This window comes from Dipodomys ordii, unplaced genomic scaffold, assembly GCF_000151885.1.
Source record: "Dipodomys ordii isolate 6190 unplaced genomic scaffold, Dord_2.0 Scaffold44, whole genome shotgun sequence".
NCBI classification, from domain to species: domain Eukaryota; kingdom Metazoa; phylum Chordata; class Mammalia; order Rodentia; family Heteromyidae; genus Dipodomys; species Dipodomys ordii.
Window position 1 is genome coordinate 1,363,901 of NW_012267260.1, and position 23,792 is coordinate 1,387,692.

The window sequence follows — 23,792 nt, forward strand, 5'->3', positions numbered from 1 at the left end:
GTGGGTCCCACTGCGGTCATTCATCTGGGGCCCGTCCTAGTCCATGTCACCGTGGGGATTTGCCCTGGGCCTCTGTGGACAGGGCACTTTTTGAAGTGTTCAAGGGTACTTGCCAAGTGTCTAATGATTCCTGGGCAGATAGAAAAAAATCTTTTGAATTTTTTTCTAAGGCACAAGGGAAATCCCATCTGCCATGTAGTTAGTTCTACAGAGTGTTTAGCAAAGGTGACTGCCAGAACTTAGGACCAAAAGACTCCTGAGGAGGATGCCATCTTTGGCTTTTGAATGCAGAAATGCTTATTTCCAAATGGATCTCCACTCTCTACCCCATTGAATAATTGTGTCATGGTCTCTGAGTAGCACAGATTTGTAAAGTCATTGTGCAAGGCTCCTTGCTAGCTAGTGCCTGGGATAGGGCATGATGCAGGAAGGAACACATTGTGAGGGACTGCAAATAAATCTGTTAGCCACCAGACCACTGAATGGAATCTTACAGAAATGTAATCTGCCCAAAGACTTGTAGGATCTTGTTTTAATGCAGCATGAATTAGGATGAGATAATTAGTATACACGTATTAAGTATGGAGATATTTTGTCTGTATCACTTTAACTAATACACTGAATTTTTAATAAATTTTAAAGGTTCCCAAATGAGTATCTGCAAATGAGAATCATAATTTAATTATATGGTTGAACTTTGTATAATAATGGTACCATCAGCTACTAGTATATGTCTTCATTTATGTAAAAATCTGTGTACATTGACTGGCAGGACAATGAAGTCAAGTTTTAGTTCTGTCTAGTTGCTAGGCATTGTGTGTTCAGTGGTCAAACGATGAAATGAAAGAATAGTCCATTCTGTTTCTTCATGGGAATTGCATCAAATTCTTTTCCAGAAAACTAGAAATGAAGGTGTGGTGTTTAAGAGGTGCTTATTTTGTAAGACAGACTTTCTAGCATGGATGGTAAACGATACGTAGTGGAGCCATCAGTTATGCCGGCTCCTGTGTGGCACAAGTTCAGTCATGGCTGCCGTCCACACTTCTGCCCTCATCAAGTCTTGCCTAACCCTCCTACCAGCACACGGGCACTGATGTACCCTTGGCTGAAGGCATATACCACCATGAAAAGCATTTGCACTGGGGACATAATGAGTCAATGAAGTTTGGCCCTTAATTCATTTCCTCTTTCATTTTAGGCACTTTATAATCAGTATTTACAGTTTAAAGAAACAGAAATTCCACCAAAGGAGTCAGAAAAATCCAAAATTAAGCGCTTATATAAGTTATTAGAGGTAAGCTGACATATCCTTTCTATTGGCAAGCATAATCTTCATTACAGTTCTTTGCTTCATGCTGATTTTGTTTTCTATACTCTAGATTTGGATAGAATTTGGGCGTGTCAAACTCCTCCAAGGCTATCATCCAAATGACATAGAAAAGGAGTGGGGCAAACTCATCATCGCCATGCTGGAGAGAGAGAAGGCACTGCGCCCCGAAGTGGAGAGGTAGGTAGATGAGGGAAGGCACTTTGCCTCAAAGTAGAAAGAGAAGCAAGCCAAGGCTGTCTGTGGGGAGGAGGCCTTTGGTTCTGTGGAGCCAGGCAGATGAAGACCATGATCTGACATTTCCATGTACGTGGCTGTGTGACCTTAAATAAATCACACTGTCTTTCTCATCCTCCCCTTTTTTTGCTCTAGAAACTCTGCTGGGCACTTTACAGAAGTAATCAGGGAAGTAATTAACTGAAGAACCCGGTAGGGTGGGCGTAAATGTGAAGTCTCATTGGTCATAGCTTTAAAACCAATGAAAACTACCCAGGAGAGTGCCCCTCGTTGGCCTTAAATCTCCAGGGCCTCGACCCGGAGGCTCATAGATTTGTTTCTTGTTACATTTTTGATTGTGGCTGTCCTCTCTGAGATCTGTAAATACACACATCTCAGTGAAACCCACCATATACTGTTTGAAAAAGAGGAAAATGTGAAGTAGATTTGTTCAAAGTGCATCTAACAATAAACCCCTCAGATTACACGTACATGTTAATTAATAGAAACAGCTGGGTACCCATGGTCTTGAACCCTAGCTGTTTGGGAGGCTGAGGTCCAGAGGACTGCATTTTGAAGCCAGTCCAGGCAGAAAAACCTGTGAGACTTCATCAGAATAATTAACAAAAAGCTGGCCTGGAGGCAGTGATAGAGCACCAGCTAGTGACTGGAGTGAGTATAAGACTGAGTTCAAACTCTAGTGGCAGAAAGAAAAAACCCAAAATGTAGTCTGTCTTGATGTGCAGACTGCAGAGTCCCATCTAGAAAAGACTAGAAGGTGTCAGCTCAGGTCCCCCTCCTGCCACATTTCTGCACGTGCATTGCCTCCTGAGCATGCCCCTGCTGTCCACTGTCTGTTCTCATGTACTGCTATGTGAGAAGGCAGGTACAGCTCTGGGCAACTTGTGTGTGTGTGGCCGGGGATTCATCCAGAGCCCGGTGCATGCTGGGTAAGTGCTCTGCTACTCCGCTCTCTCCCTGTTGGGTAAATTTGTGCCCTGGAGATCCTCATCCCCAGCTGGCTGTGGACTGTGGGGACCATGTCTGCTCCTCTTGAGCTGTGGGGGCCGAAGGGGCTGGGCCTACCCCGAGGCTTCTGCAGAGCCGGCACACTGGCTGCCACTTGGCCCTCCCATGCCACCACCCCCTCTCCCCTGTCCATCCTGGGATGAGAGCAGAGCCCTAGTAATCGATTGCCTCCTTGGCACTCCACCTCTTCACACTGCACCTGTGCTGTGGGCGACTCAGACCTCAGCAGTGCGGCTTATTGGGCGGTTGGTTTGGACAGTAATGGAGTTTGGCTCAGGGCCCCATGCTGGATGTGACTCGTCAGGCACCCTCCACTGAGCCACACTTCCAGTACATCTCTTGCCCAGGGGGGAGTCTGGACCACTGTTTACCTATCTTATACATCCCACCATTTCCGGAATGTTGGGTAAGCACCCTTGCTCTCAGCTGCCCTCTCTGGAGATGAAGTCTTGTTGGCTTTTCTGCCTAGACCATTCTCAAACCGTGAGCTGCTCAATCCCCACCTTCCAGGTATTTCAGAAGAACGGCACATACCACTGGACCTAGCTTTGGGCTGGCCCTGACTGCAGTCCCCTGTTCTCAGCCTCCTTAAGTAGTTAGTATTGTAAGAATGGGCTGCTGGCACCTGGCTTCTTTCATGCCTTTCGTTAGGAAAGTATCTCCCCTGAGAGTGGAGAAGTTTAGCTTTGTAGCATTAGCAGTAGGAAAATATTTAGGAGTTTGGTTGGATAAATGCCTCTGTTTTTCTTGATGCAACAAGTTTTTTGGCAGTGACTATTTGTATTGTGAATAATAACTGTGTAGCCTAGAGTATATGAAAAGGCAGATAGGAAAAGCTGGCATTTTATACCATGTAATAATCTAAAGAAAGAAAAACAAGAACAGGCACATCGACTTTGCAAACATCATATCCATATTCTACTTAGCACTGTGGCTCTTCAACATCTGTCTAGGTGACTGTGGCAGACACAGCATCACTGGGACACACAGGATGAATCTAGGGAAATAGATACCTTTCCGGTTGGTTGAATTTTATGAACAGATGACACTCCGGTTGGAATGGAAGAGACATTCCCACTGTGGCTGCCTGCACAGGGACTGTCTGTATGGGTGGCGTGGACAAGGCCTTCCCACTGTGGCTGCACATGAAGGGACTGTGTATGGCGGGTGGCATGGACAAGGCCGTCTGGGTGTGATGATTGGCACAGACAAGACTGTCTTTATAAATTGTCCCTGGATTTCTTTGGAGCATGGAGTTGTTTAGGTGGTTGCGAACGGATGACTATTAGTGAAACTATTTGGCGATTCTGCCCCAGCGACGCCCTGATCAGCCTGTGCTGTCTGTACTTGCAGGGCTTTAATGAAGGCTCCACCAGGCAAACCTCAGCCAGCTACTGCATGGCTGGAGGCGAGATTCTTTTGAATAGTTATCAGCACTTTGCTGTGTATTGCATCTGCATGTTGAGGCATATTTAAGGAGCTGTTAGAGCCTTAGCATTCAGTACTGCCTTCCCGTTAGAAGTAGAGAGTTCTCTGGACTTTCTCTTCACGTTCACCATCAGAGAACACTGCACTGGGACTGAAAATGCACAGCAGCACTTACAGCTACCGGAGCAGCGATTCTGTATTTAGTAACACAGCCAGCACCCGTACTAGTCTTGATTCTGGGGAAAACCTTCTCTCGGTTCACTGCCGTCCAACCCTCATCAGCTCCTGCATTAGCTTTGGCAGTGACTCCACACATGGACACAGGTATAGGAGACGTGCAGTGTGATTTCATTCTGCTTTTCAGTGGGCAGCAGTTTTCAGGGATGATGAATGCTTTGACTTCAAAAGAAAGATCTCTGTGTCTTCCTGTAGGCTGGACATGCTGGTGCAGATTGCCCACCGCGTCCAGAGAGACAGCATCCTCTGCGAAGACAGACTGGGCCTGGCTCGGAACGCACTCCAGTCTGTGAGTAGATCTTAGAGCTGGTGGGACTGTTGTAGAGGTGTGGGGAGGGGACGGGGTAAGATAAAACTTTTCTATGAAGTTTGGTTGCCCTTGGTGTGTTCCCTGTACTTCAAGTTAAGGTTGGCCAGTGGTTATGACTGGTATGTCTTGTCTGAAGGGACAGTGAGCAGGCAGAAATCCTGCTTTTGAACCAAAAAGAAAGACAATGTCCATGTAGGCCTCTCTTCCAGTTTTTGGGGTTGTAACCTTCAGGATGGTTTTGACAGGTGTTCACAGAATTCATCATGATTTCTTTTAAACCTAGGATTCCAAAAGACTAGAATCAGGGCTACAGTTTCAGAATGAAGCCGAGATTGCCGGGTACATCCTTGAGTGTGAAAAGCTCTTACACCAGCATGTGATTGACACGCAGATTCTTCTTGATGGAAAATACTACCAGGCAGATCAGTTGGTACAGAGGTGAGAATTCTGCTGTGACCCTCATGGGCATAGGGAGATAAATGCAGACTCTGACAGTCTTCTTCTTATTATTAAGGAGGAGCTATACTTCTGAAAGTCAGGTAATGAGAAGATGATTCTTGGATAATGTCATCCCTTCCTTCACTTTCCCCCATTCCCTCCCCTGTCCATGTCCACAAGTTGCATAGTTCATTTTCTACATAGTATATACTGAATACCATGACTGTGTAGAATGTTTCTTAGCTCTCTGTAGGTAAAGAGTGTGTTGTGTTAATTCTGCTATATTGTGGTTAGCAGTTACTGGGCAAACCCCAGTATACCAGAATTAACGTAACACAGTAACTGAGCAGCTCAACTGAAATGAGTGCTTAATGTCTTTATATTACTTACATCCTTCTGACATATCCACGGGTGGTGCCAGGGCACATACTCCTTGTAGTGTGTGTGTGCGTAGCGTGTGCACCACCCTGTTCAGTTCTTATACCACAAAAGGAAAACAAGAAATAACATAAAATGTTAAAAGAAACTTTCTACTTTTCTGCTTATCCTTTTATGAAAATATTCATAATAGTTTTCAAAATGTGTGTATAAAAAGTCTAACTCTGAGAATTAGATTTCGGGGTACAAATTTCCTTTTCTTTCTTTTTTTTTTTTTGGTCTGGTCGTGGGGCCTGTACTCTGGGCCTGGGCGCTGTCCCTCAGTTCTTCAGCTCAAGGCTAGCGCTCTACCACTTGAGCCACAGTACCACTTCCGGCTTTTTTCTTTTTTCTTATGTGGTGCTGAGGAATTGAACCCAGGGCCTCGAGCATGAAAGGCAAGCACTCTACCACTGAGCCACCTTCCCAGCCCTAGAAATTTCCACAGTCCACAGTGTTTCTATTTTTCTTTATGCATAGAAAAGTAATATTTGCAAGCCATGTTTGACTTAGTAATTTCTTTTTAGGAGTCTATAGTGATTATAAATATAGAAAATAAATAACAATAGAAGGAAAAGCTTTATGTTCATACCAGAAATACAGTTAAAACTTTTGGTATTGGGATATGAATGTAGGGGCCTCACTTTTGTTAGGCAGGTGCTCTACCACTTGAGTCATGCCACTCATCCCTTTTTGCTTTAGTCATTTTTCAGGGTTTTATTTTTGCTCAGGCTGGCCTGGGTCGTGATCCTTCTTCTTAAGCCTCATGAGTGGCTCATATGACAGGCCTATGCATGTCCAGCTTTTAATTTTTTTAATTGAAATGAGGTTTCACTAACTTTTGGCTCCTTTTTCCGGGACTGGCCTTCAACCACAGTCCTACAGATACCTACCTCCTGAGTAGCTAGAATTATAGGTGTGAGTCACTGTACCCGCATATGCCAGAAATATGTGGTAAGGAAAGTTTCTTGTTATCTTTAATGTCAGTAGGTGAAGGATGACCCTGGAGGGTAGTAGTTTTGTTCCACATAAGTGATGGCTATACAGACTAATGATATGAAAAGGACTTATAGCACAGTGTTCATTATTGACAATAATTATGATGCAGAATTTTACCAATATGGTTATAATGACTTTTTAAAGCCAGGGATTTAATTGAGAAGTTTTAGTTACAGGAAAATTGAATGGAAAGTCCAGTTCTTTCTTGTCACTGAGACTTCCTTCTTTCTCTCCTTTCCTTCTTCTAACACCTTGCATTGGTTGTGCAGCACTACCAGGGAGAGAAGCCAACACTGGCACATTACCATTAACTGGAGTCTGTGGTTTTGGTACGGGCTCACTCGTGGCTTTACACCCATTTCTCCCTCTCCTTTCAGGGTCGCTAAGCTCCGTGATGAAATTTTGGCCTTAAGGAGTGAGTGTGCCTCAGTGTATAGCAAAGGACGCATGCTGACCACAGAACAAACAAAGCTCATGATATCAGGAATCACTCAGAGTTTAAATGCAGGATTTGCACAGACCTTAAACCCTTGTCTGAACTCAGGGCTGACCCAGAGTTCAACCCCTTCCCTGACCTCTTCCAGTGTGACTTCCGGCCTTTCCTCAGGGCTGACATCCCGTCTCACTCCCTCAGTCACCCCAGTGTATGCTCCTGGTTTTCCAGTGGGATTAGTTCCAAATTTCAGTTCAGGAGTTGAGCCAGCCTCCTTGCAGACTCTGAAACTGATGCAGATCCGAAAACCACTCATGAAGTCATCTTTGATGGATCAGAATTTAACAGAAGAGGAAGTCAACATGAAATTTGTCCAGGATCTTTTGAACTGGGTTGATGAGATGCAGGTATAGAACAAATGCTTGGTTTTCCTGAGTTTTGGATCTTTGCCACTGTGCACTTTGTAACCTTATCTTTTGTTTTTGAAGGTGCAGTTGGACCACACCGAGTGGGGCTCAGATTTGCCAAGTGTTGAGAGCCATTTAGAAAATCACAAAAATGTTCACCGAGCTATTGAAGAATTTGAATCTAGTCTTAAAGAAGCAAAAATCAGTGAGGTATATGAATTTAAAATTTTACATATATTTCATGGTAGTTTAACGTGGTTTTCCTCTTTGGAAGCCCTGTCACTCAATAGTAGATGCATCTGGTGTGTGTCCAGATTCCTTATTCAAAATCTTTTTATTCCATTTTTAGATTCAAATGACAGCACCTCTTAAGTTAACTTATGCAGAGAAGTTGCACAGATTAGAGAGTCAGTATGGAAAACTCTTGGTAAGTTTTTCTTTAATATTTCTGTTTCCTTATCTCTGTGGCAAAGATCTGATTGTTACACTGCTCTTTCTTACAAAGAATACATCTAGGACTCAGGAGCACCACCTGGACACGCTTCATAATTTTGTAACTCGGGCAACTAATGAACTTATCTGGTTGAATGAAAAAGAGGAGGAGGAAGTTGCTTATGACTGGAGTGAGAGAAATACCAACATAGCTCGGAAAAAAGAATATCATGCTGTAAGTACACCTGTGTGCTTGCACGCTGAAGGTGCACTGGAGGTTTAGATCTTTGTTCTGACACACTCCCTCACTCTTTCTTCATTAGGAATTAATGCGAGAACTTGATCAAAAGGAAGAAAATATTAAATCAGTCCAGGAGATAGCAGATCAGCTACTTCTAGAAAATCACCCAGCCCGTTTGACTATTGAGGTGAGTCAGGAGAGTGGTCGGGGCAGAAGGAGAAACAGGAGTAGGAGAAGGAGAAGGAGAAGGAGAAACAGGAGTAGTATAATTCCAGGGAGCAGGGATGTATGATCACGTGTTACCAGATTCTCAGTGCTGCGTGTGTTCTATTCAGAAAGCCTGCCTGGGCAAAGCCGAGCAGGAATGCATTGGTGCAGATGGAGGAAATGACAGGCTTAGTCACTAAAGTTCCTCGCACGCCCTCTCCTGGGCACCAGTGACAGAACCTTAAATAGGAAAAGTGTTTTTTTTTTTTTTTTTTAAATGAAATAGATATTCTTTATACTATGTTTTTTAATGAAGTAGATATCCTTTATGCTATATTCGTTTGCCTTTATGAAAGATGCACTTCATACTAGTGATACTTTAAGACAGCTACTATTCTAATTATTGTAACTCCAGAATTATAGAAAAGAATACATTGCCTTTTCCTCTACAAAGCCAGGAGGAAAAGTGCGGCTATGGGGTTTCCTATTTCTGTGTTAGAAGGTACATGCTATGGCTCAGCAACATAGCAGTCCAGAGATGGCAAAGAGGAAACCTATTTGAGGGCATCACACAGCAAGTATACTGGTTAGAGAACAAGGGGTAGAGGGAAGGACTGGTTTTCTATGTAGGAAAGATACCTTGTATGCATTTCAGAAGTTCTTTGTGTAAAAATTACCATAGTTCACATTTTCATTTGTATTTTAAGGAGTTAAATTTTGAGAGAAATTTTAAAACTTAGATATAAACTTTAAGGCTGGTTGTATAAGCAGGAACTTTTAGGCAAGAAGAACAATTTGCTACCCTGATTTTGAAGTCTCTTCCTGTTGAAATACCTAATCACCTATTCATAGTAGAGTATCTCAACAGCATCTGTGTTGGAGGTGCTGGAGCTTGAACCCTGAGCTGTCTGTGTGCTGGACCAGCACTCTGCCCCTGAGCCACTGCATTGGTTTCAGTGTCTGTGCTTTATCTTTAAGGCCTACAGAGCAGCCATGCAGACACAGTGGGGCTGGATCTTACAACTTTGCCAGTGTGTGGAGCAGCACATCAGAGAGAACGCTGCATACTTTGAGGTGTGTGAATAGAAATGTGGCTTCGCCAGGCTGCAGGGATGTGGGCTGACTTGCAGAGACTTTTTATTTATTTATTTAATTATTTTATTTTATTTTTTTATTGTGAAAATACCATATAGAGGGGTTACAATTACATGGGTAAGGCAATGAGTGCATTTCTTATCAAGCATTGTTGGATCCTCCTTTGTTTCCCCTTAGCATCCCTTCCCATCCGCCCCTCTTTCTTCTCCTGTCTCCCCCCCCCCGTGCCAACGTTGTAAAGTTCGTTTGTAAAGTTCGTTTTTCGACATAACATCTTGTACATCTCATTGTTGCAGTGGGTCCACCTGTGTCCCTATTTAAACAATTTGTTTTTTTCCTTCCCCTACACAAATTATACCAACATCAAATATAGTGAAAATAGGGCTTATACCCTGGGGGAGGTACATACAAAGCAACAAAGAAATATCTTATAAATATGTTAGAAACAATAGCAAGAAAGAAAAAACTTTTGAGTCCTTATCTTGGGGTTCATTTCACTTACATCAACTTATCTGATCATTTCTGCTTGTCTCAGATGTATACTAGTTATTGCAAATAAGGGAAACCATGGGACCTACGTTTCTTTGGGCCTGGCTTACTTCACTTAATATAATTTTTCCAAGTCTTTCCATTTCCTAACGAATGGGGCAATGTCATTCTTTCTGATGGAGGCATAGAATTCCCTTGTGTATATATACCACATTTTCTTGATCCATTCATCGACTGAGGGGCATTTACTGAGGGGTTGGTTCCATAAGGTAAATAATGTGCAGAGACTTTGTAACGTTAATGAATACGAACATGTCTGTTGTACACACTGGGGCAGGGGGAGATGAACTGAAATATTTAAAGTTAGTTTGTAGGATTCAAAGTTAGTTTCCGGTATTATGGAAGAGAGATTGCAACATGCAGTTAAGAAAGAAATCCTTTTTAAGATTATGTCTTTGTTGCTTTGTATGTCCCTCCCCCACAGTATAACCCCTGCTTTCACTATATTTGATGTCGGTATAATTTGTGGAGGAGATGGGGAAAAACAAGTCGTTTAAGGATACAGGTGGACCCATTGCAACAATGAGAAGTACAAGTTGTCATGTGGAAAACGAACTTTACAACTTTGGTGGGGGGGGAGAGGGGGGAGGCTGGGAAGGGATGTGAAGGGTAAACAAAGGAGGAGGCTGCAATGCTTGACAAGAAATGTACTCATTATCTTGCCCATGTAATTGTAACCCCTCTGTACAGTATGTTCACAAAAAAATAAAAAAAAAAGAAAAAAGAAAGAAATCCTTTAAAAAAGAAAACAACCAAAAAACCTTAAACTAGACTTCAGTGGCTCACACCTGTAATCCTAGCTAGGCTATGCTGAGATCTGAGGATCTCTGTTTGATGCCAGATTGGTCAAAACAGTCTGTGAGACTCTTATCTCCAATTAACCACCAAAAAGCCTCAAGTATAACTGTTGTTTAAATGGTAGAGCTACCAGCCTATGAGAAAAAGCTTAGGGATAGTACCCAAGCCCTGAGTTCAAGCTCAAGGATTGGTACAAAACAATAAGAAGAAACCCTTAAAACTTAACAAAACTTCACACATACAAACACACACACAAACAAATGTCTTTTATTAATGAAAGTTGCATATTTTAAGTAAAAAGTGAACCAGACGAGCTTTTCATATTATTCTGCAATTGTTTTTAACTATTCTAACTCTAGGCCTAGGAGCTGTCTCTGTCTCTGAGCTCCTTTTGCTTGAGGCTAGCACTCTTACCACTTGAGTCACAGCCTTTTTGAGTCATCTGCCTTTTACTGTGGTTTATTGGAGATAAGAGTCTCATGGACTTTCCTGCCTGGGCTGGCTTTGAACTGCGATTCTTAGATCTCAGGCTCCTGAGTAACCAGGATTACAAGTGTGAGCCACTGGCCCCTAAAAGCATTTTTAGAATTCCATTTATGTAAAAAATTGTTTTAACCCTATAGGAAATGAAAATGTCAGCCAAAATAATACAGATCCAAAACATAATATACCTATATACCTTTTGCCCTTAGTATTTTATGTATAACCACTCGAGTTCAGGGCTGTTTGGATCAAGGAACAAAGTGGTTATTAAGTTGTGTTTTGCCTCTTCTGTATTATGAAGAACACACAAATTTAACACCTCTCAGCTTTACTGGCATTCAGCACACCTCCATGTTTTGTCTTTCCTCAGTTTTTCAATGATGCCAAAGAAGCTGCTGATTACTTGAAGAATCTGAGAGATACTGTCCAGCGGAAGTACAGCTGTGACCGATCAAGCAGCGTCCACAGGCTGGAAGACCTCGTTCAGGAGTCCATGGTAGGGCTCAAACCCTGTGCACACCACCACCACCAGTATTACACTCATCTCTTACCATGTTTTCATGGTCCTCAGTATTTCCACCACATTCCACAAAGCAGTTAAACATTCAGTTTTACTATTTAAATTTTTATATGTTTGCCTAGATGTTTTAAAATGCTTTAGCAGTTCTCTCTCTCTCTCTCTTTCGTGTTTTCCCCCTCTCCTCTCTTTTTCCATGTGGCTGCACATGTCTCGTGTATATATTTATTCATTCCACAAATACTTGTCTATATCCAGGCACTATTTTAGGATCTGGCAGTAAACAGTCAAGAATGTTCCTATATGGTGCTCACATGTTGGGGGGGGGAGTAAGAGTATAACATGTTAAATAAACAGATTACATGTGCTTTGTTAGATAGTGATAATGGTAAAGAGGAAAACAAAACCAGACAGAAGGAGGAGCTGCGAGTGCTGGGTGGCATTGCAGGTCTGCTTCTGTGGCCAGGCATCACTTTAGGGCTGAAGTTCCATTTGTGCAACTTCCTGAAGGAATGAACCATACAAATCTGTGTTTTATCTGTGGTATTTACTCCCTAGGAAGAGAAAGAACAACTCCTGCAGTATAAGAGTACAGTAGCCAGCCTGGTGGGCCGAGCAAAAACAGTAATTCAGCTGAGACCAAGGACTCCCGAGTATCCACTCAAAACCTCTGTCCCCATCCAGGCTCTCTGCGACTACAGACAGATTGAGGTACATGTTTGCAGTGCTCTGGAGCTGACAAGGCCATCTTTATCCATGTGGTGTTAAGCTGAAATCATACTGCTTGCACAGTGATAAGGTTTTCCATCTTATAACACGGAAGGAAAAATCCTAAGATGGAGTGTTGAGAAAGAGTCATTACTAAGGTTTTCTATCTCCCCACTACTCTGGTACCAGGACTTGAACTCAGGGCCTGGATGTTATTCCTTAGTTTCTTCTCTCAGGGCTGTCACTCAGCCTCTTGAGCCATAGCTCTACTTTCTGGCTTTTGGGTGGTTAGGTAGAGATAAGACTCTCACTGACTTTCCTGCCCAAACTGTCTTCAAACCATGATTCTCAGATCTCAGCCTCCTGAGTAGCTAGGATTACAGGTGTGAGGCACCAGACCCTGGTTGTAGTTTTTCTATCTTATAAAATCAAAGGAAACATCCCAAGATTGAGTGTGGAGAAATATTTTTTGCTAGTGACTTCATTTAGTTCTTCTTCCCTTCCCGGAAAACCAGATAACTATTTACAAAGATGACGAGTGTGTGCTGGCAAACAACTCTCACCGTGCCAAGTGGAGGGTCATCAGCCCAACAGGGAACGAGGCAATGGTCCCTTCCGTGTGCTTCACTGTGCCTCCACCCAACAAAGATGCAGTCGACTTTGCAAACAGGTTTGTATGCGCTAGCTGAAACCATACAGCTAGTCGGGGTGGGGACTTTCTGAGGTGGAAGATATGGTCAACACATTGTCAAGGGACAGAAGTCCCTAGCAGCAGGAAGCATTGCAGATTTCACAAACCAAATGGAAATCTGCATGGAGCGCATTGTGGAAAGGAAGAAGAAGAATTTGTCTGTGTTCTTGATTCTGTGTTTCAGAATTGAGCAGCAGTATCAGAATGTCCTGGCTCTTTGGCATGAGTCTCACATAAACATGAAGAGTGTGGTATCCTGGCATTACCTTCTCAGTGAAATTGACAGGACACGAGCAAGCAGCGTGGCTTCAGTGAGTATAGTGGACAGACATGTCAACCTGGTAATGTCGGCACTTGGCATGAGTCCCAAATGGGGCAGGGCCTGGCAGACCAAGGCTTACCACAAACCCGAAGTGGTACCAGTTGTGCACCCACCATAGAGGGCGTGTCCTGTGCACCAGGGACCAGAGGTCAGACTGGGTGGTGCTTCCGAGAGCTCTGGAGCTTGGACATCTGACATGGGTATAGTTTGATTTCATCTATTGAATTTTATGGGCTTGTTTTTCCTTATCTCTCAAAGTTATTATTATTTTTTTGGATGTTGGTCCTGGGGCTTGAACTCAGGACCTGGATGATGTCCCTGAACGTTTTTTTGCTGAAGGCTAGCACTCCACCACATGAGCCACAGCTCCACTTCTAACCTTTTTTCGGTAGTTTATTGTAGGTAAACAGTCTCACAGGCTTTCCTACTTGGGTTGGCTTCAAAACATGATCCTCAGATCTCACCCTCCTGTGTAGCTAAGATTACAGGCATGAGCATCAAATAATGGAAAAGAATATTAACTGAAAAGAATATTAACTGGACTATACCATGAGAAAAAATGAGATTTGTACCATTTACACTCAGCGCTCTGGGTGGAAGCCTCTAACTGCATGACTTTCGTTTTTCTCTAGATCAAGACCATGCTGCCCGGTGAGCATCAGCAAGTCCTCAGTAATCTGCAGTCTCGGTTTGAAGATTTCCTGGAAGATAGCCAAGAATCTCGGGTGTTTTCAGGCTCTGATATAACACAGCTAGAAAAGGAGGTTAACGTGTGCAAGCAGTACTATCAAGAACTCCTTAAGTCTGCAGAAAGAGGTAGCATACGGGGATTTCATGTGTTCTGCATAGGTGTGCTATTCTGGCCCCCTCCTGCTCTCAACAGGAATCAGTCTTAGTCTGTCGTGGTGCTCAGCCTGTGATAAACAAAACTGCCGAAACACTAAAGAAAGGGGTGGGAGCTCTAGAGGTGTAGCTCTGTAGAGCGCTTGCCTAGCATGCCCGATGCCTAGAGGAATCCTCTCCTCTGTTTTAATAGTCTGACACTTGATGCCTTCTTGTTGCATCTACTTTTCAGTACTTGCTGTTGGGCCAGGTGACGCTCACATGTGATCCTCCAGGCTCACAGTAGATTTAATTATTTTCCACATAAAGATGACTATCTTCTTGTGTAACTTGAACTTGAACGCAGTATGTAGCCTTGGCTAGCCTTGAACTCATAGTGTTCCTGTCTCAGTTCGTGAGTGCTAAGATTATAGACAGGTGCCTCTACCCCAGTCTTATTAAATACAAATTTTATCTTGAACTTTTCTGATAGTAGAGACAATTTTATTAGTAACATTCTGTTCTTTAAAACATTAACACATTTTCTTTACCAGATTTTCAATTTTAGGAATAGATTAGATTAAGATTTTTATAATTAATCTGCAGCTTATATAATTCACATTTTGTGAACATAAGGCAGGGAATTAGACTACTTTTTTGGGCCATCAGAAATCAGAAATGGGTTCTTGGTTCTTCAAAAGGCACTGGGTTATATATATATATATATATATTTTTTTTTTTTTTGCTAGTCCTGGGGCTTGAACTCAGGGGCTAGGTTCACTGTCCCTGAGCTTCTTTTGCTCAAAGCTATCACTCTACCACTGAAGCCACAGTGCTACTTGTGGCTTTTTCTGTTTATGTGGTGCTCAGGAATCAAACCCAAGGTTTCATGCATGCTAGGCAAGCACTCTACTGCTAAGCCACTTTCCCAGCCATTATAGGTCAATTTTATTTAGAATATAAGTTTTAAAGTTTATGTTTTTGGATTTATATTTTAAGGTTTGTACCCCTTGTATGGGCTGATAGTGATGACAGGTTTGACTAGATGGGACCCAGTGATAAGAAAGAAAAAACAACTCCCATATTAAAACATGAGCAAAAACTGGTGCTGGTGGCTCACACCTTCACTAGCTACTAGCTACTAAGGAGGCTGGGATCTGAGGATTGCAGTTCAAAGCTAGCCTGGGCAAAAATCAGTGAGATTCTGATCTCCAGTTAACCACTGAAAAGCCAGATGTGGAGCTGTAACTCAAGTGGTAGAGTTCCAGCCTTGAGCACAAAAACTCAGAGACAGTACCCAGACCCTGAGTTCAAGGTTCAGCACTAGCATTAAAAAAAGAAACAATTAGAAAAGCCCTGAGCAACGACATGAGGTGTTTTCTAAACGTGACGCTTGCTTTCGCAGAGGAACAAGAGGAGTCCGTTTATAATCTCTACATCTCTGAAGTTCGGAACATCAGACTTCGCCTGGAAAGCTGTGAAGATGGGTTGATCAGGCAGATCCGAACCCCCCTGGAACGAGATGACATACGTGAGAGTGGATTCCGAATCACAGAGCAGGAGGTGAGAGGTGCAGGTGCCTGGTGTGTGGGTGCGGTTTCCTTCAGTGGTGCGTGGGGACCTCGGTGCCGCCTCGTGGCCCCTCACCTCCACCTTAGAGCTGGAGATGAGAGGTGCAGGTGTGTGGTGTGTGGGTGCGGTTTCCTTCAGTGGTGCGTGGGGGCCTTTGGTGCTACCTCACATCCACCTCAGAGCTGGAGGTGAGAGGTGCAGGTGTGTGGGGTGCCTGGAGACATCGGTGCCGCCTCGTGGCCCCTCACCTCCAGCATCTGTGCTGGCCGGGTGCCAGCCCTGACGATGTGCTTGTTGCTGGATCCTGCAGCTTGGCTCTGCCTGTGCCTCAGGTACCTCTCACCATCCTGGGGCCTTCCAGGTTGTAAAAGGAGCAGGTAGAGGTGTGGTCTCAGGAGATGAGTTAGGGTGTGGGAATTATTGAGGGAGAGTAGAATGTCATGTCTGGTTCCGTTATGTAAGTTTTTATGTCATCATGTGAAATGTGTTTTCACACTATTATAAGGAAATACCCCATTGAAATGATCATCTGCATTTGTTCTCTGTTGTATAGAAACTAAAGAAAGAGCTGGAGCGACTTAAAGATGACTTGGCAACAATCACAAATAAATGTGAAGAATTTTTCAGTCAAGCAGCTGCCTCTCCCTCTGTACCCACCCTGCGGTCCGAGCTGAGCGTGGTTCTTCAGAGCATGAACCATACCTACTCCATGTCCTCCACTTACATAGAGAAGTATGTTGCCGCTGTCCTGACAACCGGCCATGCGATTCGCCGCCTGCCATCCAATATGCTTTAACAACTTGCTGTTATAAGCTCCACTCTGTTGAGGAAATACACATTTCTATGAATTTCTGGTGATCCCCTTGTTGATGGGGCTATGCCACAGAGACCGGTCACTAATGTATTTTCCTCATTTCTATTTTGGTAGCTCAGCTGTTGGAGTCTGTGGGGTTTTCCTCTTGTACCTGGCCTCACCCATTTTGTGTTGGAATCTTCGTTAACACCACGTGGGGGCTGGGTGCTCACTAGAGCAGGTGCTGTTTATTAGGAAGTCAGTGAGCATCAATCTTGGAGTAATTGTGCCAGTGTTCCCAAAGAGGACAGTGCTGTGCCTAGCATCATAATGTGTCAGGACTGATTATATGAACAGGAACATTTAACAACTACACCTGTTTTTAATCCTCTTTTAAAGGTTGAAAACCATTAATTTAGTATTGAAAAATACTCAAGCTGCAGAGGCTCTTGTAAAACTCTATGAAACCAAACTCTGTGAAGAAGAAGCAGTTGTGGCTGACAAGAACAATATTGAGAATCTAATGAGCACTCTAAAGGTAAACGCATCACTGTGGGCTGTCTATCCACACTTAAGTACTTCTGAGTTCCAGTCTTCAAACATCAGGGCCTCACACCTGCAAAGCAGCCACACCACCACTTGAACCGTCTACAGCTCCTTTTTGTATGCTTATTTTTGAGATAGGGTTTTGCTTTCCACCCAGGCCTGGACTGCGATTCTCCTATTCTTTCCTTTGTCTCTGGTCTGGGATGACAGGTGCATACCACTGTGCCTAGCTATAGTGCTTCTACAGTCATGCAGAAGGGCAGGTACACACCATGACCCAGCCATTACTTGAGATGAAATCTTGTAAAATTTACTCTGTGCCTCTCCCTTGAGGGGCTGGCCTCAAACCATGATCCTTCAGTCTATGCCTTCCGAGTAACTGGGGTTACAGGCTTGAGCCAAAACATCTAATGTGGGTATTCACTTTTAAACAATGGATTAATAGCACTTAAAAATAAGCAATGAAAAAGATAGCAGTGGCAACTTTGCTTATGGATTATATTTTATTTTCTTGCAAGTTGTTACTTTGTAAAGATCAAAGCTATTGAACGTGGTTAATCCTGATTCAGTGTTTTTTTTTATATGCCTGCCCTTCCTTTCTCCGATTTTGTATCAGTCATTTGTAAATACATTGAATCATGAGGCAAATAATGCATTTACCCCATGTCTAGTTGATGCCTTTTATAATGCTTATTGATCTGTGTATTTTAGCAATGGCGATCTGAAGTGGATGAGAAGAGGGAGGTGTTCCACTCTTTGGAGGATGAGCTGCAGAAAGCAAAAGCTATCAGTGATGAAATGTTCAAGACATACAAAGAACGGGACCTTGATTTTGACTGGCACAAAGAAAAGGCAGACCAGTTAGCTGAGAGGTGGCAGAATGTTCACATGCAGATCGACAACAGGTGAGAAACCTTGGTCAGCATAAATACAGAGGAAAGGCTGTTTGCATCCACTGGGTAGGAGCTAAACTTACCAGGCCTTTGTGAAATAGCCTACAAACGTTTTTTATTTTACATCATACACTTTAGCAAGACATTTAACTTCAGAATAAGCATTTTTGAACTGTATAATTAAATATATTGATATATTCTGTCATTTGTATAGTTTCATCTCTTTTTGTTCTCTGGAGACTAGGTCTCACTATAGAGCTTAGGTTGGCCTGTACTTGTACTTGTTGTACTACTTTGTTTCCTGCCTGCCCCCTCTCCCACTCCCTTCCCATTTCCTTCTTTATTTTGTGGACTAGAGTTTGAACTCAGGGCTTTGTGCTTGCTAGGCAAGTGCTCTCCCACTTAAGCAATACACTCAGCCTAGTGATATAGATCCATTCTTGAATAGTATGTTCAAACATCTATTTCTTTAGCTCTGTAAATTACATGGCAAAAAGATCTAAGACCACATTAGCCATTCATTGAGCTAACTTCTTATTTCAATAATCAACTGCCATTTGATACAAGCCTTAGCTATTCAGGGCATCCTAACTGGTGATAATTATGGTTAATTTTTCTGCATTTCTAGTGTTAGTTTTGGGGGGCTTAACATAAAACTATCAATATCATTGTGTTGAACAACCTCAGAGCACAAAGTCTACATTGAACCGCCTCCAGCGTGCCAGTCCTTGGAGCTTTGCCCTGTGCTGCCTCAGCCTGGAAGGCTTTCCATGCTCCTCTGTGGCACTTGTCATGGCCTGGTTTTTGTGTTTCTCCCCTCCCTCCACCTTCCACCTTCTCCCCCTGGGAACCGCCCATGCTCTCTCTGTTCTCTTAGGCTGCGGGATCTGGAGGGCATCGGGAGATCACTGAAGAACTACAGAGACACCTATCACCCTTTAGACGACTGGATCCAACAGGTTGAAACTGCGCAGAGAAAGATTCAGGAAAATCAGCCTGAAAACAGCAAAACTTTAGCCACACAGTTGAACCAACAGAAAGTACGTTAAAAAAAATGCTTGCACTGAGGTCCTCTGCATTTGATCAAATAGAGCCTTAATCTTCTCTTTATTAAAAGGCAACTGTTTAGGGTGGTGAGTAAATATAACAAGATCCTACAACTCAAAACTACCTATTTCAGTTACTTCTATTTCTTGGCAGTCATTTTTGAAAGCATACGTTGTAGGTCATAGAAAGTGTCCTCCTGGGATGGAGAATTATAGGTTATGACTATGGCCATAGGTATGGTATAGTCTTTTGGATAGTTAGCTGCCCACAGTAGGTGATTTGGTTCTTAAATAAATGGAACTGCTTTCTGGCAGGAAATTAGACAGAAATTCAAGTGGCAGCCTTTTCAACAGCAAGAGAGGTTAGACAGGGCTCAAATCCACCTTTGATAATTCCTGTACATTATTTCTGCTTCCGAAGCCTTGTGAGTGGGAGTCATTTGGAGTTAGTTTGGAAGTGTGCCATTTACCTATAATGCAAGATGCCTACTCAGTACCAAGTCCAAGAACTAGTCATGGATACAGATATGCTTAGTTTTGGACATCTTGAGACATAGAAATTTCTTGTCCTATTCCTTCTAAATTGTGTGTATTTATAGATGCTGGTGTCTGAGATAGAAATGAAACAGAGCAAAATGGACGAGTGCCAAAAATATGCAGAGCAGTACTCCGCAACAGTGAAGGTAGGAAGGCCTGGCCACTTCTCAACCTAAACCATCAGGTTTATAATGCTGAGTTGTTCTGTAAGGTTTATAATGCTAGATTGCATTCTTCAAGCTATGCAAGTCATTTCACCCTGGTTGAAAGTAAAAAGAGAGAATCCTCATTTGAAGTTTTGATACACACATCACAATTGTGAGTCAGATGAAAGTTTCTTGGTGTCTTCCTCTGCCTCATGAGTGCAGGAGTATGTACACACCCTCACCCTCACCCCTCTACCAGAATAAATACTTAACTCCGAAATCGATTTCTTACCACTTTCCTCTTCAGCATTGAGAGGACCTCTAACTTTCTGACTCCTCAGTCTTCAGGTTAGCACGGACAGTCTGTCAGCTTTCCAGATCACACTTTGCTGTATCACTCTAGTATTGTACTAGGTGCTTTATGAGCTTCCAAAGAGACTTGGGCACCTCTTAGCTAGTCTATCTGTTTTTGCCTTCATTGCTACCCTAGAAGCATCTGTGGGCGTATAGATTCCCCCAAATGTAGATCTGTAATATGTTTTGCCTCTTAATTCAGTGCAATTAGGTTCTAGCTCCCTAAATCATGGTGTAATGACGCTTTAGAGCTTTGCTGTCCTTAATTTTAGCATGTCGACTCTCTTACACAGGACTATGAATTACAGACAATGACCTACCGGGCCATGGTAGACTCTCAGCAGAAATCCCCTGTTAAGCGCCGCAGAATGCAGAGCTCTGCGGATCTCATTATTCAAGAGGTAAGAAGAGGGCAAGAGAAGAAAGAGGGCCTACCAGAAGCAGCATTTCTGACAACATACCCAACATGAAGGTTAGCATTTTAGCTGTTTCCAGTTGTGCAGTTGCTCGGCAGCCATTAGCTCTACACATTTACAGTGCTAACAGAAAGTCCACCCACAACAGTAGGCTTATTAATCAGTTGTACAACTCTTTTAAAGCCACGGTCAATTAAATATTAGTTCTTTACTATATTTACTTTAATTAATTTCATTTCCTCATAAAAGTTGGTAGAAAACTACTCTTTAGTATGGCGTGCATAACAGGAAAAGCTCTCTGCTACTGGGTTCCCCGTTTATCACTGGAGTGCTGTCAGTAATGAACTTACTTGTTACTGGGGTGTGTGCTTCAGGCTCCCAGATCCCATCCAGTATTAGAATTACTCCTCAGATTTCAGTGGCCTTGTGAAAGGCCGTTGTTGATGTTGTGCTTGTTACTTTTCCCTTTAGTTCATGGACCTGCGGACTCGGTACACTGCCCTGGTCACTCTCATGACCCAGTATATTAAATTTGCTGGTGACTCACTGAAGAGGCTGGAAGAAGAGGAGGTAACAAGGACCAAGGAACAGCTGAGTTCCAAGGCGCTAGATCTGAGCAGGAATTACAGAATGGCTTGCGAAAGCAGAATAGATTTCATGATGAATTTACCTGGCTGGTAGCTGATGGAAGAAATTAATTATAAAATTATAATGAGCTAGAGTGAAGGGGGAAGCGATGGCCTAGAATTTTTATTTATTTATTTTTCCTTCACATAGAAACACATTTTGATGTTCATTTCACCTGGGCTGGGAATAGAGCTTGGTAGTTGAAGCATTTGTTCAGCATGCATTGATCCCTGCTTTTATTTCACAGAACTTCAGACAAAGCCATTTGTGACCAGAGGATGATATATTTGATATTGAAATGGCTTAATTTAAGAAAGTACTGGCATCTGGGGAGAATTTTCTTTAGCCTTCTCTTGGTTGGGGATGCACAATTGTATGGGAGCATTTAATTCTCTTGTCATGTCTGTGGAGATACATACTAAAGATTTCATATTCAAGGAACTAAAATTGTATTTAAAAAGACCTCAATTTAGTGGTCAGTGTTGGTACAAAAGAATGCTACATTTTAAGAACTGTAGTTTTAGGCTTGTTTAAGTATAGATACTTTAACCTATTCAAGAACCATTCTGATGTGGAGGGCTTCTATTACTTTGACTATGCTTTAAAAATTACATTAAAAATTACAGAAAAAGTAAGGAGCTACTTATAAACATACATTGTTAAAAAAGGTTGCTAAGATTGAAGGGATGACTCGGAGGTTCTGTAATCTGGATTCACTTTCTCTTCTGACCTCGGAAGTACTAGACCCCAAAATAGTAGACTCAATGCTAGGAGAGGGAAAGTTGTAAAGCGTGCAGCCCAGTCAGCTCAGGTGGACTGTGGCTGGAATCCTGGGGTGTTTGGGACACCTCTGTCCATGCAGGACAAGAACCAGAGCAACACTCAGTGCCCACTGATTGAGCTCCTAGAAATGTGCATACTGTAAATTATTTTAGTCTGTTTGGAGTTAAAAGTTCTCTACAGCTAAGTCAATAATGTAACTAATTATAAGACATGGTGACCAGCTTTCATTATGTTGTGGAAAGCCAGAATATTAGTGACTTGTGACAGGCATGCATGTGCTTCTTACGTGAGAAAGAACAGAAACTCGTGCACACACATACGCATGCACACACACACACACACACACACACACACACACTCATACACAATACTATTTCTTATAAGGCTCATTCCATTTGAAATGGTCCATATATCTTTTAAATAACATATACAGTAGTCAGATATAAAGTAAAGTAATTTAAGAGCTGGCAGGATAGCTCAGGGCTTGCTTAGCATGCATAGTAAGACCTTGGGTTTAATCACTTATACCACAAGTAAACTAAAGTACTTCTTGTAAAATAAAATAATTTAAGTCTCATTCTTCCTTATAGTGGATAACTGATTACACATATATGGCCACTTTGCTTAGTTTGTCTAGTAAGACAGAAATTAATACAAAGATATTTTAAAGTACCTGAAATAAATACAAATCTAAATTAGTCACTGCTGAAATCTCAAAGATTTATAATGAAATGAAACATTGAAAATAACATAGTTATAGAACACGTGAATACTAGAGTAAGTTCTAAAACCCTCCACTTACCATGGACTGTCCTATCAAAGAGAAGTAGGTCCAATTTTAAACCCCAAAAGTGGTGTTTCTCAAACTGTGTTGAAGATCCACACAAGAAACCTTGAGTTGAGAGCAGCTTTTCATAGTAAGTATAAAATTGAAGACATCTAGCAGCTCACTTGAGAGAAACACCACGTGTTAATGTTGTAGAGTGTCAGCTGGAGAGCTGCACTGCAGTGTGCTGAAAAAAGTCTTCTGTCTCTGTGGCACGCAAACTGTGTTGAATATTAATCCCATGGCAGAAACTAGAGGCAGTTGGTTTTTTTTTTTTGTAAGAATAAGTTTCAAGTCTACAAGACAACAAGTCAGTAGCTTGATGTAAATTATTTCTGATAACTTCTGAATTCCTATTTAAATTGTGTCTGATTATGGTTGAGTGGACGGTCCACAATGAATGACATTACAACACTGAGAACGTACATTAATGGAGACTGACCCTGCCATGCGCCTGCAGTCAGGGTGACCTCCTCCCAGCTTCTCTTAGCATTTACACGTAAGGAGCATCTTCACAGGCCTGGGTATCTGAAGGTGCTTCTCAAGGTGGACTGGAACGAGGCATATCACTAACAGCCAAAGCTGTGAGTACTGATAGAGCCCTCGGACAAAAGTTGCCTTTGCAGTGGCAGTGCTGCGGGTGACGGCGTCAGCTTGTCCTGTGGCCAGTAGGCATAAGGAGGATCTGACCCCAAGGTTCCAAGTTCTTATGCCATCTTCCTTCTTCCTTGTCTTCCTGGTGGGAAGCTTTGTTTCTGAGTTTGTGCTCCTTTACCCATCAGCGATGGGAATGTAGACACCATTTTCCGTGTCTGTTGTGCTTGCATAGCTCTTTCCTGTATGTGGCTTCTGTTTGGTGTGTATTACTCTCCATGCTCAGGATCAGGTCACTGCTGGAGGGGTGCAGAGGGCAGAGCTCGTGGGGTTTTGTGTCCCACCTTGTCACTGTCACTTGACTGGTGGGTGAGCTTGCCCAGACAGGCTTTGCTTCTCGTGGAGCTGCTGTCTTTCTGCAGCTCCCTGTCTGGGGCAGGTGTTGCTGGTGGTGACCGGCGCTTTCTGTCTGGGGCAGGTGTTGCTGGTGGTGACCGGCTCTTTCTGTCTGGGGCAGGTGTTGCTGGTGGTGACCGGCTCTTTCTGTCTGGGG

At 42.8% G+C, this 23,792-nt stretch overlaps 1 protein-coding gene across 2 annotated transcripts in view; it reads left to right on the forward strand.

The window, feature by feature from the left end:
• Dst (dystonin) overlaps positions 1 to 23,792 on the forward strand; it is a 287,116-nt gene that overhangs the window by 132,565 nt on the left and 130,759 nt on the right. Inside the window, exons 11-33 of one of the 2 annotated variants that reach the window (XM_013019154.1) lie at positions 1,199 to 1,294; positions 1,380 to 1,507; positions 4,433 to 4,526; positions 4,831 to 4,985; positions 6,779 to 7,241; positions 7,323 to 7,451; positions 7,591 to 7,668; positions 7,747 to 7,908; positions 7,997 to 8,101; positions 9,100 to 9,195; positions 11,417 to 11,542; positions 12,122 to 12,274; positions 12,787 to 12,941; positions 13,147 to 13,273; positions 13,917 to 14,100; positions 15,512 to 15,669; positions 16,232 to 16,410; positions 16,871 to 17,009; positions 17,729 to 17,922; positions 18,788 to 18,950; positions 19,556 to 19,639; positions 20,287 to 20,394; positions 20,881 to 20,979. In XM_013019154.1, coding sequence (XP_012874608.1) covers positions 1,199 to 1,294; positions 1,380 to 1,507; positions 4,433 to 4,526; positions 4,831 to 4,985; positions 6,779 to 7,241; positions 7,323 to 7,451; positions 7,591 to 7,668; positions 7,747 to 7,908; positions 7,997 to 8,101; positions 9,100 to 9,195; positions 11,417 to 11,542; positions 12,122 to 12,274; positions 12,787 to 12,941; positions 13,147 to 13,273; positions 13,917 to 14,100; positions 15,512 to 15,669; positions 16,232 to 16,410; positions 16,871 to 17,009; positions 17,729 to 17,922; positions 18,788 to 18,950; positions 19,556 to 19,639; positions 20,287 to 20,394; positions 20,881 to 20,979 — 3,375 coding nt within the window. Of the gene's footprint in view, positions 1 to 1,198; positions 1,295 to 1,379; positions 1,508 to 4,157; positions 4,325 to 4,432; positions 4,527 to 4,830; positions 4,986 to 6,778; positions 7,242 to 7,322; positions 7,452 to 7,590; positions 7,669 to 7,746; positions 7,909 to 7,996; positions 8,102 to 9,099; positions 9,196 to 11,416; positions 11,543 to 12,121; positions 12,275 to 12,786; positions 12,942 to 13,146; positions 13,274 to 13,916; positions 14,101 to 15,511; positions 15,670 to 16,231; positions 16,411 to 16,870; positions 17,010 to 17,728; positions 17,923 to 18,787; positions 18,951 to 19,555; positions 19,640 to 20,286; positions 20,395 to 20,880; positions 20,980 to 23,792 lie in introns of those variants that run through there. The other variant, XM_013019155.1, reaches the window with a different exon arrangement.